The sequence below is a fragment of the Ornithodoros turicata genome, chromosome 1 (assembly GCF_037126465.1).
Source record: "Ornithodoros turicata isolate Travis chromosome 1, ASM3712646v1, whole genome shotgun sequence".
Taxonomy (NCBI): domain Eukaryota; kingdom Metazoa; phylum Arthropoda; class Arachnida; order Ixodida; family Argasidae; genus Ornithodoros; species Ornithodoros turicata.
This window is the reverse complement of record NC_088201.1, coordinates 92,054,226-92,071,778: the sequence shown is the minus strand read 5'-3', so window position 1 is coordinate 92,071,778 and position 17,553 is coordinate 92,054,226. Positions and strand designations below refer to the sequence as shown.

The window sequence follows — 17,553 nt, the reverse complement described above, 5'->3', positions numbered from 1 at the left end:
TAGTCTCGGGGTTTTTACATTATGCAGGAAAAGAAGATGTGACGCATGGAAAATTTTACTGACACAATAAGAAAAGCTAGGGATTTGCCCAGGATTTTTGTCTCTGGGAGGTATCTTTCCCTGGGTTTTCCGGCATACTTTCCAAAAGAATGTTGCCACAGTTCGCCCTGAAGTTGGCCCAGGACGCATACTAACCCTCCCTCCATCTGACCATGTCTGTACGCCGCTCATAGTCACAGTTGCTTCGTGGCACTAACGCGGAATAAAAACAAAAATCATGGAGGTGTCGGAATTCTGCTACCAATAAAATTACCGACTGGATACAGCGTTTCCTTGGTGGAGGTAGGTGGAGGTATTTCCAAGGTACTGGCGCAAAAGATGGAGACTGAGAAGTGGTTGTTACGAATGTGCTGTCTGAAGTTTTCCCTGGCTTTTCCAGACAAAACACTTTCCGCCTTCCTGGGCTGACTTCTCCTGATGTTGGTCCAGCCTCCAGGACTCCTGAAAAGCTCATGTCTCCCACTCCTCGCTGCTGTCTTCTTTCCATTTGTACACATCGTATGGCCCTCGTCGCTTCATGGTGATAAACCGAAATTTAAAAAAAAAAAACAAGTTTTGCTCATCAACTTCTGGCTGATCCAGTGATCTTGTCCCAAATTGCAGCACCTCGTTAGCTAAACACACAGTGGCTTTTGCGAGCTATTGAGGTTTGGCTTTTAGCCACATTTCCCCGTAATTGAACTATACCGGTAACAGTTGACACCCCTCCCCTTAGCCACACCCTGGATACGCATTTCAGCTAATGGTTACTAAGCTGGCTTTCTACGCTTCCCATTTGACTACAAATGTCTTAGCCTTCATGCTCTGATGTGCCCACGGCGTCCTTTTCTGCAGACAAGTTTTTGCATGTGCTTCGCTGCCCCCTTGCCTCGAGTAATAGAAGAAGCTGATTACATTCATGTAAAAAAAAGTTCTAGGCATACAAACATTCGATATTTGTACCAATCAACCAGCTAATCTAATGTACAGACCCGGTTAAAACTGAACATACTGAATGTCTCAGCATCCACATGCCACACCGTGGTGCAACGACAAATTTTCTTTGGAGGCAAGTGTTGAATTGTATCAAAAATGCAAGAAAAGGAAACCGTGGTGACCAATGCAGACGTGCACAACATGCTTTCACTTGGTGATCGCTAGGCTGTCCATAGCCAGTGATAATCTGATCTGTAGGGCACTTGGGGAAGTTCCCACGAACCGAACGTGAAGAAATAGGACCACGCTTACTACTGGTAGACTACGTTTCAGAGGGGGCTGAAGCTCCAGTAGTGTGCCCCGTTGCTAAGCCCTTAGCACTACGCTAAATAAGTTCTGCAAATCCGTCTACGTACATCTACTTTCATCATGGCTCCCACTGAATTTCGGAATCAGGATTCAAGGGTCTCTCAGGGCTTCGTTAGGGTTCAGTCGTCATTTTGCCTGGGGATGTAGAACACGGTTTATTGCAGAGACCTCAATATTTCACAAATATATTTATAAGCTACATATGTATCACGTGACAAAAAAAAAAAAGGTGAACGCGCAATAGCGATCTGTTCACGAACTCCCGAATAATGGTCATAGTATAGAAAGGAAAGCGGATGAATACAACAAAGGGCACCATTCATTTCTTCAACTTTTGGCTTCCGCTACAGATTGCCATTGCAATCAGTGCTAACTCTTGGGGTTTCGAAACTATAGTTTGGACTCTGGATAAGCAGAATTTCCTCTGCAGATCTGAGAGAATAAGAAAAAGATGCAGAATCAAGGGTTATCCGCGACTATGGAATATTTTCCAGGGTCCCCCCCTCTCACAACTTTGAAATGAGCTTTTTGAAATTCCACAGTATTCAAGAGTTTCAAGAACCAGTGAGAACAGTGTTTCATTCCAGAATTATGAGACGATATTTTTTTATAAAAAGGCTTAATATTTTATTGTCTGTAATGTGTTACAGGTATACCAATTTTAAGGCAACCCTCGTGGAGTTGGCATCAAACTCGTATCATATAAAATGCACATTTTCATTCAAACGCAGGCATCGTATGTCTCCTGGTATCACTATTTAAGAAAATCCTGCAGCACTTTTAACCTATTAGACAATGAGAAATGGTGGTGACGCTTCCCTTACAAGCTGATGTACAACATATGACAGCGAGAAAAGTTCACAAATAACGGTGAGGTATTTTAAAAGCACTGCATCGAGCACAAGTTTCGACTGTTCTCACTAAAAGGCATATAAAAACAGTTAAAAACATCCACCTATAAAAATCGCTACTCATTCAACTTATTCTTTACCCTGGAAACTAGATCACTGACATCCTTGTCCTTGGCAATCTTTACAAAGACACCCCGTTTGATTGCCAACACTTTGAACCAGTCGGGAAGGACCTTGGACGCCTGCTCCGCCAACGCCTCGACCTCCCTCTCGGACATCAGTGTAGAGTAGCTGTCGCGGACCTTCCTCAGCAGCTCGTCCCTAGGGAGGGCTGCCTTCTGTTCCGCGAGGAACAGAGATCTCACGATTCGAATAAACTCCGGCAGGTGAGACAGCTGTGCACGCTCTCTTTCGGTCTCTGGCTTCATTGTCATTTCCTTCACCAGCTTCAGAGTCTCGCGCTGCCGGATGCGTTCTAATAAGTCAGCAGAAACTCCTTTCAGCGCAGAGGGCGTTGGTTCTGCTACAGGTGTTGGGTCCGTTCGTGACTGGACTATGCTTTCGAGAGCTTTCTCGATCCGTTCGTTCATTTTCCCTTTGAACCTGTCTAGAACGTCCTTCGCGGACGAACAGGTTGTCTGCTGTGGAGAGCGCGGAAGGGCTGCAGGCTCAATCTCCGGAATGGTCTCCAACGGAAACTTTGGATGCCAGCGTGTCAGCAACTCTGAAGGAACAGCCATCGGAGGGTCCAGCTTGGACAGAAAGCTATCGTGATGACGTTTCACGATGGCAAGCAGCTGGCAGTTGAATACCTTGCGTCGTTTAAGCAGTTCCACGGCAGAGAGCGTTTCTGGACGCTTTGTGGCATTGTAGAACAGTGGTGTGATGACTAGCTTGAGGCAGTTTGATCCGCTTCCTCGCGTGTTCACTTTCTCCCATGCAAACTCGTAAGAGTTTGGATATACCCTCTTGATTTGACCGAGCTGTTTTTCGCCGAAGCGCTTTTTCTGCATCTCTTCCACAGACTGCTTCAGCTTTTCAAATGTGCAAATCTCCTTACGGTTGAAGAGCATGCTGACAACAGTATCGCAGCAGCGGAAAGTTTCGTTCAACACCTTGTAACTGTAGGGGAGAGTCAAACTTGGCGGACCAGATTCTGTAAGATGATCGTACTTCACAAATGCTGGTGACTCTGTTGACGGCTTTCTCTGTTCTTTCTTAAGCCTGAGCTCAGCGAGCTGATTTTGCGTTTTCTGAATGATGTCAAGCTTTTCTTTCAGGTCTCCTAGCTTGCCCGAAGCTTTCAGTTTTTGCAGCATATCCACTTTGTCAAACTTAAGCGCGTTCTCCAGCTTGTCAGCTCTCTCTGAGCTCGTACCTTGTCCAGAAGACGCCGCACCAGTTGAAACGTCGGCTCCTTTTGTTGTACGTTCAATTTTCGCCGCTTTATTATTTGACACCTCACCATCTTGAGGATAAAGCCGTTTGCGCGCAGATAACTGCTGGGCATCACGGTTCGCTGCATCCCGTACACCTTGAGCTGGTGTCTTGCATGGACTTCGATAGGCACTGGACAAGCGACGTCGCTTTGAAGGAACAGGTTGACATTCGGAGGAGGACGACCGCGAGACTTTGTCAGACTTCGGAGTTCGTAAAATCTGCTTTTCGAGAAGTTGAGTTGTCTCTTTACCTTTGTGCTTCACGCCAGGTGTGAAGGTTGCCTTTCTCGCACTGTAGTACGCTGTTAGAGAAGCTTGTTTTGTTTCTCTCATTGTGCGCGGTAATGCAAGGAACCAAGGAACACACCACTTCCCGCCGAAAATGTGTGTGCACGCGGCGCTCTGCTTTGTTGTTGCCAGACCGCGGTTGAGAAAATGCGGGAACCGGGAAGGCCTATTGTGGCCAGACGCACGCGAGTTTTTGGCGATGACATAGCTGAAACTGAAACCTGGATACTTCGAGGCTGCTTGGCTGCAATATAATCCAGAAGCTTTTACAAAAGGAGCTATTTCGTAGACAATACTGGAGTCCAAAACTTTTTTTTTGAAACAAGGAACAGCGAGCTTACTATTTACATCGTAAATTGCGTGCAACTTATTAGTTGCAACGTTGCCTGGGAAACCGAACAAACGCTAGTATTTCAGTTTTAGCGAATTTTCACAACTTGGATTGAATGCTGCTCTTCATTTTTCTCGGCCCCCTACACTACAATTTTACTTGAGCAGAACTCGCACGAGCAGTGGCCGGATTAGAAGACTATAAAGCCACAGGGTCATGTGGTCCCTTGCACTTGGTTTGAATTGAATCGGTGGCAGCACGTTTTCTCTCGATGTTTGCCATGCAGTTTCTGTGATTGAGTCTTTCACACCAACATTAATATCGCCGTCAAGACTGCGTTTCACGTGGTGAGTCCGACAAACTTCAAATGTTGTGTGTTCGGCTCGCGATGTTAACAATTTTGTGGGCGTACACGGAGCGCCATGTTTTCGTTTCGTTGACACTCCTTGCTTTTACGACAGCTGGACCCTCCACAATAGAGCCCGACCCGGGCCCTGACCTTCATATTTTTATGCGGCCCAGCCCGACCCGGTGACTCGGCGAGTAGATCCCTGCCTAGTATTTCCAGCCGTGACGTATAAGAACAGAAGACAAGGCCACAAACATACAAGTGCTGGCGGTTTAACGCCGTAACGGCACGAGACCAAATTAAATCCAGAACGCACGCGGGCATGGGCGTTATCGTTACACAAGTTTTTGCGGCGGTAGAGGATGCTGTCAACAAACTCCTTCTCCCAGTCCCTACTCTCTAACCAAGCTTTGCCAACGTGATTGTGAAATACGTGAGGAGCAATGTGAAGTGGCTTTGAGAATGTTCTAGAGGGTCGAATCATACGCAAAATGCAGTGCCTTTGCTTGTCTTTGCAAATATATGCAAAGGAGTGACGCAAGCGCGTGATGATAGTCCTCCATTGCGTGGAATTAGCTGCGTGGCCCGGCCGAGCCTGACTCTCGGAAACATGTTTGCCGGCCCGGCCCATCACATCGGTGGACGTAAGGCGCAGTGGATGCAACGACTCGTTGGCTGTAACCGTACGATGGGCTTAGTGGCCTTTTGGACGTAACTGCTGGTTGGATAAACGTCTTCAGGGTATGTCATGTCTGTAACGAATATGGCATCGATGCAATTTTGGAAACTGCCACTCTGTGACAAATATTTCGCGGCGTGCCCTCTGAATGTTTCGTTTCTTCACTTTTCTTTTTTGATCGGATCGGAAATTTCGTGAATTAGAAACTTCGTCCGCCGTTTCAGCATTGCCACCCTTAGAACCGTGGGACAGCTGTTACGCATGGAAACGTTACGCATATATGTTACGAAAATGTTACATTGTTCAAACGGGACGGTTTGATTGTGCATTGCAGTCTCATTCCTCTTTATTTTCTCCTCTTTTTCCTGTGCTTCATTGTACTTGCCTGCATACCGTATGTAATAATTCATTGGAACAGTTACGAGCACCATTGTGAAATAGTGATACGCAAAGGGTGGCTATATAGGATTTCAAATGAGTGGCGAACGCGGCGCATCAGGCTAACAGTACTGCACTCAACTGGTCGTGCGTTCCGTCTTGCTTCCATTCTGAGACAAGTGTCTACCAAGAACGAGTGGCTTCACAGAGTGGTGTACGGTGGCATATAGTATCTATTTAAGGCATCAAACACTTCTTCTTACGTGACATGATAGCGCGCAACGTGCGTGTCTTCTTTGATATCCTTGCGCCAGTAAAGTCAAATCAAATCAAACGTGCGTGTCTTGCGCGTGACCCCACCGCAAGGGAAATAGTCACTTCTCTTTTTTTATAAATATTCAGTGGCCATTTAGCGGTAAATGCGAGAGAAATGCGTTAGTATTAAGCGCCTTTTCCAGTCCATACTTGACTTCCGGGTGTCGACTTCCGGTCTAACCCCGACTTCCGGTTGTCCACCTCCGGTCTATACTTCCGGTTCGACACTTTCGATTACTTTATGTAAGTCCAGTTAATTACTCTTTGATTAACCTCCATTACTTGCAATTACCCTTTAATTAGCCTCAATTGCTTTCAATTAACCTGTAATTACCGGAGGTAACGAATTTCATTTAATATTTCTCTTAATTACACATCTTACATTCATTACCTTTGCCCTCAACTTGCTCGCTTTAATCTTACGCTCTACGGAACGGGATACAGCGTTCGACAACAGCAATGTTTACAGCACCACCACAGACCGCCGGTTGAACTCTTATTGTAGTCGGATGTTTTGAGGTGTTCGTAGGGTCAAACGAGAGGTCGTGGTTGATCACTTTGAATTCGGAGTAGGCGTAGCCCGTAAGATAACTTATACCTCTGCCTCGGTGAGGCTCCATCTGATACACACACACATGCATATACATACAAGCTTTTTCCATTTTGACACTCCTAATGTTAGCGTATTAAAAAATACTGGCCTTTAAATATCGTCTAGCCGGACAGTTGCTCTATCGAATGACATATCGCGGATATTTTTGTGAACCACCATAGAGCAATATGCGATCAAGATGGCTGTGGCCCATATCCAGGAAGCAAACGTGCAGAAAGCGGTTATATACAGCGATTCTTTGAGCGCTCTCCGAAGTCCTTACGGACAGAGGAGTATTGGCGACTCCCTCGCCTGGGGCTCCCCCAGGATCCCTATAACTATAAGGTATCTAGGTAATCCCCTTGCCCGGCGTACCACTAAAGCTCCCGATGTGGAGCAGAGGAATATTGGTGACTCCGTCGGCCTGTGGTACTCCGAAGTCCCACCCCCCTTTTTATCAACTCACATTGACATTATCGCTTTCATCAATCATCAGACCGAGCCAAGTTGGCACAAGATTTTTTTTTGTTCTTTATACTGATTGGTTTACCGTGAAATAAGCCTGACCACATGTTGTACACGGTGGCGTAAGTGACGCTACGCCAATGGCCCGGGTGTTACAACAATGTGGAAAACAGCTCACCATAAATACTCCTGTACGCTTTCTATGGACACCTATTCCTGGGAACATACCCAATGTCAATGGAAATATCCTGTTCTTTGTACAACTACTTCGGCGCAGCTTGATCTGTGTTATCCTTGCGCCAGATAAATATGAAATCAATAAACCAATCAATCAATGTGGACAGCCACGCATCTAAATCAGCCGCGGAAAATTAGACTATTCTAAAATTTCCCGCTTTCAGACGCTCCTGGTGGCAAAAGTACGGCATACAAAAGCGAAACCTTCTATAGGCAAATCCGGCCTAGGATGATGGCAACTACAGTCACTATATAAGCTAGGGACTGTAGTGGCAACTTGGTGGAAGGGTACAGGTTGCTTCGACACGCCGTCTTCCGAGAGGAACGTTAAATGTGCTGTGCCGTGTGTTCGAGATTTCGGTGGGCAAAATGAATCCACAGACCCGACCACTGTGGCGTCGCTCATGTTGTCTCGCGACGTGAAGCCCGGAATTATTATCCTATGGACGTGTCTGAGGTACCAGACAATGGAATACCTTGCCTAAAGTTCCTTGGACAATAAACTTGCGAGAAAAAATCGCAAACGTGATGGAAATAGCGTCTTTTGCGCACAGCATTCGAGGGCGTGATGTGTGTCGCATGCATCACTTGGAGCGTAATAGTGGATCGTTGGAGGTAGTTTGTGGGGGACATACAGCACGTGCTAGAAATAAGCAAAGACGTGAGGTACATTTTTCTCTCCCCACTTCAACTTTGAAGTTTTCTAAAGCAGCGGGGAAGCTATTTTGAATTTCGGATTTCAGAACTTCTGATCTGACAAGGTCCTCTACACACACATTTTTTTTAAACAAAATCGAAGATGGTCGAAGAGCCATTTTGGTTCATCCTGCATGTGATGACCTATACAACAGAGTTCTGTGAAAATTAAAATGTGGATAATGTCTCTAGACCTTCTAGCCTTAGCTGCACTTGAACAAATAACTAAATAAATTTGGGTGGTGACGACCACATGTGCACGCGCATATTGAGCATGAACGACAGGTCCTGCTGCACAAAGCATTTTTTATGCATTGTTTTATTTCATCAAGTGCTGTTTTTGACTGTAGAAAAGAAAAAGTGCGTTGAACTGAGCAGTCCCGTACCAAATGGATTGAGATGACCGGGGCGAAAAAATACTCCCATGACTCGTGACGTAAGAGGGCTGCAGTTTTCAGAACCTTTGGGCACACGCCGACAGTCTCCACCCGGTGCTCAAGATGCTCGGACATACAGAGAGTGCGAAACAGGGAAGCAGAAGGTGCTAAGACAGTGGCCTGACCGATTACGATACTCAGCGGGTAACATGATTATGAGGCCACGGACAGGTCACAAATCCGCGTTGCTTAGAAGCAAGCCTCATAACGATGTTCGTCGTGGTTGTACCAATACGGCAGCTGTCTATGAGCCAGTCAATCCGTATTACAGGTCACTTCTTTGTATTTATTTATTCCCTATTCAAAGAAGCAAGCTACCTCCGGGGTGCCGCGTCAGCATCTAAGTTTGACACACTAGCGTCTATATTCAGCGTCACCTGCCCTCTTTGCGCGGGCATTGACAACACTGTCCTACACTTTCCTAGATCTATGGACGTAACAGCTCGTTGTGTATACCAGACATTCCTAGCGGTCCACCATGTTGTCTGACGTCACCGTTCCGCCATCGAAGGAGTGTAGGCGCCGTGCGGGTAACGCGTGTGCTGTTGAAAACTCTGCCGACAAGTAGTGTGCGCAAATGATATACGTCACTTCACAAGCAGTAGGAATGACTAAGGACATCAGTATCTCCTCCACTTTTCGTGATATATTAGGCATGTTTAAGCACGTATCGGCAGCTTTATGATCTTTTTTTCACCAGCTATCGCTACGCGCGGCACAGCACGGTTCTAGAAATATGGATGTTGCGAATTTGTCATACCATGGGCGCACAACAATTAACACATATTACGCGCGTTCTCCAGTTCCGAACACCAGTACAGAAGACCAATTTATTTTGATTGCCAAAAGCCAGCCGCGGTACTTTATCTGTACCCTAGGGATTAACGTCGGCGTATCTTTCTTCCAACGCAAGACCTAATCTTTATCACGATTGTGAGAAACCCTGGGCAGACGCCTAGTAGCGCAACTACCGCAGACTTGCCAGGTGTGTCATCCTTCCGTTTGAGCGCCGACACCCACATGTCCAAGCAGCACAATGCACTTTTAGTTTCATGAGTATGTTCAAGGTCTTCCACCTACCCGTCCACCCCAATTGCACCCGACTTTCAGTACATTGTGCTGCTTGGGATGTCTCAGCTGCTTATCTTTCGGGAACTTGTGGAATAAAAATGGCTCTATGTAGGCACAGTCTGCATGCTGGACACGTTTGTAAATATCACATTCACTGGAACGCCATTCCGCTTTCTTTCGGTAACTGTTGTTGCAGCCGACGCAGGCGCAAAACGCGCCCGCCGAACGGTTCACAGCTTTCGTTGCCGTCATAGCTGCAGATCGCACACTCCCTTCATGGCGCCTGTGGAAAGTGGGTGGTGCGGCTATTTTCTGGTGCGGCTTGAGCTCGAAAGGAAGGGCCCCTTGCTCCGGCTTTTTGACGTCCCTGGTAGTCACTGCAGTGACTGCTCTACTGTCGCTAGAAATGTTCCAACGCTGTCGTTCCTCAAACCTTCCGGGCGGATCAAGAACGGGAAGGTGAGCCGCGTGCATCATACGAGTTCGGGACACAAGCTGTTCGAGCATCCTGTTCATCTGCCGACTTCCAAGGACGTCCGTGGTGCTGACGACAGCTGAGCGTTCCAAGGAACCACAAATAATAGTTCAAATTTTAGATATTTGTCCCTTGTAGTTCTCAGCGATGCGCCATTAAACATCAAATCGAGTCCTCCGCGTTATCGAAGCAGTGTTCCAATGAAGTTGTCCCAAGCAGAACGGGGTTACTGTTCGGTACGTAGAGCCTATTCCCCTATTGTCGGCCTTTTTGAGAAGAAGCAAAGTGCAGATTGTTTTCCTTCGCCTATGAACCACGAATGACGCATCCGATTAATGTCCCGTTCCTTTTGTGTTCGTGTAGAGGTAACCGCATCGTTCGTTACGCGAGGAGGCTGTAAAGTGCTGTTTGTTGCGAAATACTGACCCGTTGCCTGTGTTCCGTGACAGACTTTGTGAACTTTATTCCGCCTCTGCAGGATACGCCTTGCACACTGAGGCATAATGGTGAAGAAGGGAGCTAAAAAGAACCAGGGAGCCAATACTGAGGAGCATGGCACGAACCACCACGCACTATTTGATGGCGTGGATGAAGACGACACGGTGATGTATAAGGAAGAAAACGAAAGTGAAACGGAAGAAGAACGCAGCAACGACGAGGAACAGGACACGGTTGTCCAACAAGCCACGTCGACCGACGAGAAGAGCACGGAAGACGATGAGGTATCGAGATGGCATTTTTGATGTGAAAACGTCCAAGTTCAGTTTGGTAGCCAGGTCACAATTTACGATGCAACGAAATTATGCCGAATTTCATGACTCGATAACTCGGTAAGTAGTAAACAGGTATCAGCGAAACGACCAAATCTGGGTAGCTTACAAGTGTAAGATTCTAGTTAACAAGGTCATGCGGGCGGCTCACCCAATCTGTGTGGCGGGCGCATGCGAGAGAGACGGAAATACAGGGATAGGCGTCGCTTGCGGCCAGTCTATGTCACGAACGCGAGAAGCGAACATTTTATAGACTTGCGAAGTTCAAATACAACAAATTTGCCAGAATGTCTGCACATATGCAACTAAAATATGATCAGAATCGAAGGAAACGGCAATCAGAACAAAGGGTGGCTCGAAAGGAACCCAAAAAGCCTCCGAAGTCCAGCACCGAGCGATCGAGAGAGCTACGGGAGCGCCGAAGAAAGTTAGCGGCCGGAGGTGTTTTTTTTTTTTTTTTTCATCTTTCTTTCTAGGGGAGACAGTTTGCGGTAGTAGGACGGTAAAGCACAAGCGAGTGTCGATATGCAACAACAACTTTGATGAATGGGGAGTTTCATTGCCAGATGTACACGGTAACATTTCCTTGGTTTTGAGGAGTTGGACAGAGTCCCGTCCACTCTGTCCAACTACTCGAACTCGATAATACGTGATCTTCTGCAAGGATTTCTACACGAGTGCGCGTTCCAAAAAGACATCAACAGGTGCGCGATTCAAGTGTCACGCTGCAGAATATGTCCGATATTAAAGGGGTTGGGACAGTTTCATAGATGTGGTTCATTACATATATTATGCGAATGCGTTGTACTGCACGCCAGAATACTGAAGAAAAAATGATTACGTGTCTTACTTGGCAAGATACAAGCCATCGAACACAAACCCCGAATAAAGCGCGGACGTCAGAGAGCTGAGTTGCGTCAGTTCCTATTGGCAGCCGTTAGCACGTGACTTCTCGTGCGCTGCCTCACGGGCAGCGGCGCTGTGATGTCGTTTTTCGGTGTTTTTCCTGGCGTGTACATGGTTTACCCGACAGTTATCGGCGAATAGAAATCCCAATGTAATATTTCCGCACGGCGCTCATTCAACATGGCGTTGTTCGCTGCGGTGGCGCTTTACGGCTAACGAAAAAGTAAAGGCTGGTTTAGAGTCCGACGTAGTCTTCGCCCATCGCCGCCCGCGTTCCGCGCAGACAGCCAGCGTTCGCTACGCCACGCTTCCCCATCCTACCGAGGTCATAGTCTGACTCGATTCGGCGCGGCGCAACGAAAACACCACCGGCGATTTTCACATTTCATAATGGGAAAGCAGTCATATCTGCACCCGCTTGCTGAAATCCGACTAAAGACAATACGTGTTCCCATCGTCTGTACTGTTATGTTTGTACTACTGTAATACGGTTGGTACCCCCAAACATGAACACTGATTAAGAAAGACGCACGTCTTCCCAGCTTTTCTCCTTCTTTTGCTTGTCTCTACAGTCCATCCGCAGTTTATTATATAGGCACGGATGTTCCTTTCCAGTTTCGATCAAAAGCCCAATGGGCGACGCAATGTTGGGAAATGCGAGTCCACGCCGTGCTCAGCTCGCTGGCTACCGCCAGATGTAGGGCATTGCTCTACTCCCCCGACGGCGGCTGGCGTAGCCGTGCGTTGCCGCCGCGCCGCGCTTCGCCGAGTGTCGTCGCACTATGAACTCGCGGCGGCTCGCGATGCGCAGTGGTGCGCTATGCGTCCTTACGCCCCGCTCCGTCGGACTCTAAACCAGCCTTAAAGGGAGGGTCCGCAACGGTTGTGCCCAAAATTAAGTGGAAGTTGATTTCAGCAGAGCCCACCCCCCAGATGCTGACAACAGCCTCCGTTTCGTATAAACGTGCGCGTATAATTTATAAACAGCGAAAACGATAAAGCGAAACCGAAACTATGAGAGCAGGCGGTGGCATCGGAATCGAGGAGCGCCACGCCGTGACGTCAGTCGCGAGATTCGTCTGCCGTGATTCCCATGTGTTGTATTGCATTGAAGACGCCAGGAAGCAAGTTACGCTCAACGTGCAGTCATGGAAACCGACTCCGCATCAGAATAGAACTCCACGGGACTTCAGCCCGATTCAGACGTGTATTCTAATGAGGAGAATGACTTGACCGCCACCATAAACCACAACGACTCGCCGTATTCGACGGACCCTGTACCAGTGCGCGCGTCGCTTGAAACCGAGGCCTCGGACCCATACACTGAAGACTGTCGAACTCGGAGTAACTAATGATGAGTTTCTAATAGGTTGTCCCACATTCTTATACAGGGTGTCCCAGAAAACGTGTCATTGAATTATAATAAAAAAAAACTACACCAACTAGAGTCATGCGGTCAATGGCATTTGTTCTTACTGGGTTTTTGCCACCTCCTCATATGAATGTCGTGTAACGTAAGTTTAATTATCTAAATTTTTGCGAGCTTAAGTCAGAAATTTGCCTAGTAAAGGTAACTTTGTAACCCCGCCAATGTGAAGAGCGTGTCTAATTTAGTCAAATTAATGATAATTGACAGGGATATTCAGGAGCTATCCCATCGGAGAAAATAGCCGAACATCATACTCTACGGAGGTCGCACAGAATAGCGCACGATGAATTTTTCAGCGCAATCTTTGTCAGTCCGACGAAAGGAGGTTGGAAACCCAGCCCTCCCCGACATCGCAGAAAGAGATAAAACAGGCACGGCTTATCATGTCCGACTTTCGCTGGGATTTTGCTTTCCCTCTCCCAATTTTAGGAACTGTTACTTTTTCTACTATCACTCTGTGGGCTGGCTTCGGAACCTCCTTTCGTCGCACTGAGAGCGATTGCGCTCAAAACGTCATCGCGCGATATTGTCCGGTGCTCCGAAAAGCATGATATTCGGCTATTTTTTCCGATGGAATAGCTCGTGAATATCACTGTGAATTATCATGAATTTCAGTGTATTCGGCACGCTCTTCATATTGGTGGGGTAAAAAAGTGACCTTTACTTGGCAAATTTCCGAGTTCAGTTCGCAAATATTTACATAATTAAACTTGGAGTACATGACATTCACATTAGGAGGTGGCAAAAACGAATAAGAACAAATGCTGTTGACCGCATGATTCTAGGTGGCGTAGTTTTTTTATTATAATTCAATGACACGTTTTCTGGGACACCCTGCATAAGTGCCACGGGTGCACGCGTAATATGAAACATGCTGCAGGTGCACATGCGATCGGGGCCTCCCGCAGGTGCCACTCCGAGTTCCCGCATGAGCCGTCTTTTCGTGTCGAACATTCCTGGCTCAAAATGATGAGAACATATCGTTCTCGAGCTGGTCTTCCTCCACTTGATTTTGCGCAGCGCCATTTCCCACTCCAAACGACGTTGTTTGGCCGTCGGAAACTGGAAATATGCTACGTCTGTTGTTGTATCCGACCTGTTGCCACAACTTATTATACAGCATGTCTTACCGGCCATCGTGGTGGGTGTAAGATCAGTGTGCGACGTAACGAACACAATTGCTACGGAAAATTTCCTTCGTCAAAACTGCCAAAACACACAGCAAAGCAAGGCGGACGGCGCGGGATATCTCGCGACTTACATGACGCTCTGTGTTGCTTGCAGAAAAGCGCTCGTGGCTAGCACTACCCTGTCACCGAGCGCGTCATAGAAGAAAATCATTTTTATCAAGTTTGACTCAGTTTTCGAATGAGATATTTTACAGGCGTGGTCGTTGATGGCTAAAGGTGACGAATATTCGAAAATCTCGGAAGGGACCTCATGCGGATTCTCCCTTTAAACGGACATTTTTCGCAACCATCGTGTTTTTGTATGGTTTTCTGATCTGCATCAACAACTTGCAGGGCTTGTGTAGCAATGTATCTCTATCATGTCCTGGAATGTCCATCTGTGTTCGGTGTTTTTCGATTAAAACCGAAAACGCGGAACCTTGGTTATGTACCAACCCCTGAGTACACTTATTACCGCTGTCTCTGCAGGGTTTGCCTTCGCTTGCGTCGCTGGAAAAGAAAGCGATCAAAGACGACGTTTCTCAGAAGCTGAGTTTTCCGAAGAAGCATCCCAGCACTATTGATATGATCTGCGATGCTCTGGAGAACCTTGGTAGGTCTTGGTTGACTTGAAACATGTCGAAGCAACGCGAGAATGGACACGCTCTAAGGGCAAAGTTTGTAACGCTTGTAGGACTGCTAACTGTGTACATGTCCATCCTCGCCTGTTTCGCGTTACTTCGTTAGGTTCGGCACCTATATTCGTTACACTTGCGAGGCAGCTGACGTATAGCTAAGCTGTTGACGCGGAGAATTCGCCTATACTGCGACAGCAACGTTTCAATTATTGGCCGCCGTCTGTCTTTTACCCGAAAATGCAAGATACATCGCAGGACATTTTATGAATCGACGATGCATGCCATCTGGATGGATAAATCTTTTAGGAGAAGTTCGTCCATTACGACAGCCACCTGCTCTACGCATTTCATCCGTAATGTCACGAACATGTCGCGGTTCCAAGAGTTCGGAAGAGTCGGGAAACTGGATTTTTTTTTTCGAATGATTCGAAAAAGGTTCCTGAGGGTGGACCTCCTCCCAGGGATTTGCGAACGATTTTCATTCTCTGGGGGTGGTGAGTGTCTCCCCCCCTTCGGTTTATTTGCTAGCCAAATGCAGTGTTAGCCAAATTCCTCCTCGAGTGAGATATGTTATCAGCAGCACAGATACTGTGCCTGGTTCCTCGGAAAATGTGGATGTCGGAAAGCAAGGTTCGGAGTTGTATACGACGTCACCTTCCAAACAAAGGTTGAAAGGTCCACTACTTTCGTTCTAGTGAATGCTGCAGTGGTGTTCCGGTAAGTCTTGGCGTTCACCAAGTTCCTGTTCAGACCTGCGTTTCGGGAGTTTATTTTGGTACCATGTTCTTCAGGTGCCTTGGACTTTTAATTGGGGTTAAATTGATACTTTTTTGTTTTGAAACCAGGGACGCATTGCTGGCATCGCCTGAAGATCGGAGCGTCGTGACGTCGCTCATTGCGCGAGCATGGATTCTGCGATCTTCATGCGATGCCAGCAATGCGCCCACAGGATTTCGGGAACGCGTTACTTCAAGTATTTCGGGCGAAATGGCGAATTCCGCTGGTTGTTTTTGCGCAGCGCAGTGTATAGTGCGTGGGTTGAGTGTGGATTTCACAAAGTTTGGTTACCCACTTACCATGACCTATAATTTATGTAGGCGAGGTGCGGGGGAGGGGCACTGTCTACGGGCCAATACTGCGGGTACATCGGACGTGACGTCCCTGATCTATAGCTATATAGCTTAGCTATAGCTCTCAGCCTAGGACCTTTTCGGTTGTGTATAATGCCTCATTTCATTTTCAGGCGAAAAGAAAGGCTCTGCTCCGGTGGCCATCAAGCAATACATAATGGGTAAGCCTCGTTCTCTGCTGCATTTAGATCGGTAAACTTCACCTAGCGTCAGTATTATATGTCGATGAGTTCTAAAATTGCCAGTAAAATACACGAACTTTACTTTGTACGGACGCGTGAGCAAGGCGCATGTCAGTGGAACAAAAACAGATCAACCATATCTGACGTCTTCTGTTACTGAGCACTTGTCATGCGCCATTTCTGCATATTTCCTCGTGTGGTTCTCATCATAGAAGCCAGGGGACAGCTCATAGTTGTTCTTCGCGCGTCTTACGGAATATTTGCAGAAGAAGCATTTGATAAGTTGTGTACTATATGTGAGTCACATCAAGCCACGCCTATTACATACAGTTTATTTTACGTAATGTTTTGTTTTTCTTCGCTCGTCGACGACATGAAATATAGCCCAAATGCTGGACTAATTGAACGTATTTTTCAGGAAAGTATCCCGAGCTGAACGCGAACCGTTTCAAGTTCCAGTTCAAGCGTGCCTTCCTCAAAGGGATCGAAACGGGTGAACTCCTGAGAACGAAAGCCACGGCAGATGCAGTCGGCGTAACAGGCAGAGTCCGGCTGGCTCCAAAGAAACCGAAGGCGAAGTCTAAGGTACTCGCCAACAGAAAAGCAGCCATGGCTACAGAGAAGGGTGGTGAAACATCTTCAGAGTCTGCAGAAGAGGAGCCACTGCCGAAGCCTGCGAAGAAGGCGAGTAAACCTGCCCCGAAAGAGAAAGCGGAAAAACCGCGACGGAACACTACGGCTACCAAATCGAAACCGAAAGAGAAATCCGAAGACGGCGATAAAGACATCCCAAAAAGGGGACGCAAGCCAAAAAGTGCGAAGGCCGAAAATGGTGAGATGAATGAAGATCACGTGAAGCCAAAGAAGCCTACGAAGGCAAAGCCTGCTGCGAGCAAACAAGCAGAAAAAACTGATACGAAAGCAGCGACGAAACCACCGACCAAACAGAAGGCTCCGCCAGCCAAGGCCTCGAAGGAACCGGCAAAGAAAACGGCCAAAACAGGCAAAGTTAGTAGGTGAGACTCAAGCGGGCAAAATCTGTGGACTTGCGTGGACACTACTGTTTTTAAGCTGGGAGCGGGAGCTATATTTTAATCGCGCGTTTTTAAGTTCTCCATCAAGCTCCTCTGGAAAGATTTGGTTCACTCCCGAGAATAATAAAATCACGTTTTTGCGGTTGGTGGTGTGTTATTACCAAGTGATCTGCCTGCCAGTGTGGCGCATGCTACCCTGGGAGAACCATGCGTCCTTTGCAATCTTCGTAGGGAAATATTGCGTCATTTGGTTTACGGATAAGTCTGGGAAAACAGCTGTGCACGGATTCTGAGCCGGGTCACCTCCCGGTCTCTGCATGGAAGGAGGGCGTTTTTGTGTAGCAGTGG

At 47.2% G+C, this 17,553-nt stretch overlaps 2 protein-coding genes across 3 annotated transcripts; one reads left to right on the top strand and one right to left on the bottom strand.

The window, feature by feature from the left end:
* Nucleotides 1-1,946: 1,946 nt before the first annotated feature.
* On the bottom strand, nt 1,947-4,105 carry LOC135366353 (DNA replication factor Cdt1-like). Its single transcript, XM_064599025.1, has one exon. The coding sequence runs from the start codon at nt 3,965-3,967 to the stop codon at nt 2,312-2,314; it is 1,656 nt and encodes a 551-aa protein (XP_064455095.1). The 5' UTR covers nt 3,968-4,105; the 3' UTR covers nt 1,947-2,311.
* A 307-nt stretch (nt 4,106-4,412) lies between these two features.
* LOC135366340 (histone H1, early embryonic-like) lies at nt 4,413-17,349 on the top strand. Of its 2 annotated transcripts, none has more exons than XM_064599011.1 (5): nt 4,413-4,600; nt 10,426-10,669; nt 14,711-14,834; nt 16,103-16,150; nt 16,590-17,349. In XM_064599011.1, exons 2-5 carry the CDS (start codon nt 10,451-10,453, stop codon nt 17,189-17,191), a joined length of 993 nt encoding a protein of 330 aa, XP_064455081.1. In that variant the 5' UTR covers nt 4,413-4,600; nt 10,426-10,450; the 3' UTR covers nt 17,192-17,349. The 2 variants fall into 2 exon arrangements, with proteins under 2 accessions (XP_064455081.1, XP_064455085.1); XM_064599015.1 differs by lacking the exon at nt 4,413-4,600 and adding an exon at nt 5,246-5,343.
* The last annotated feature ends 204 nt before the right edge of the window (nt 17,350-17,553 follow it).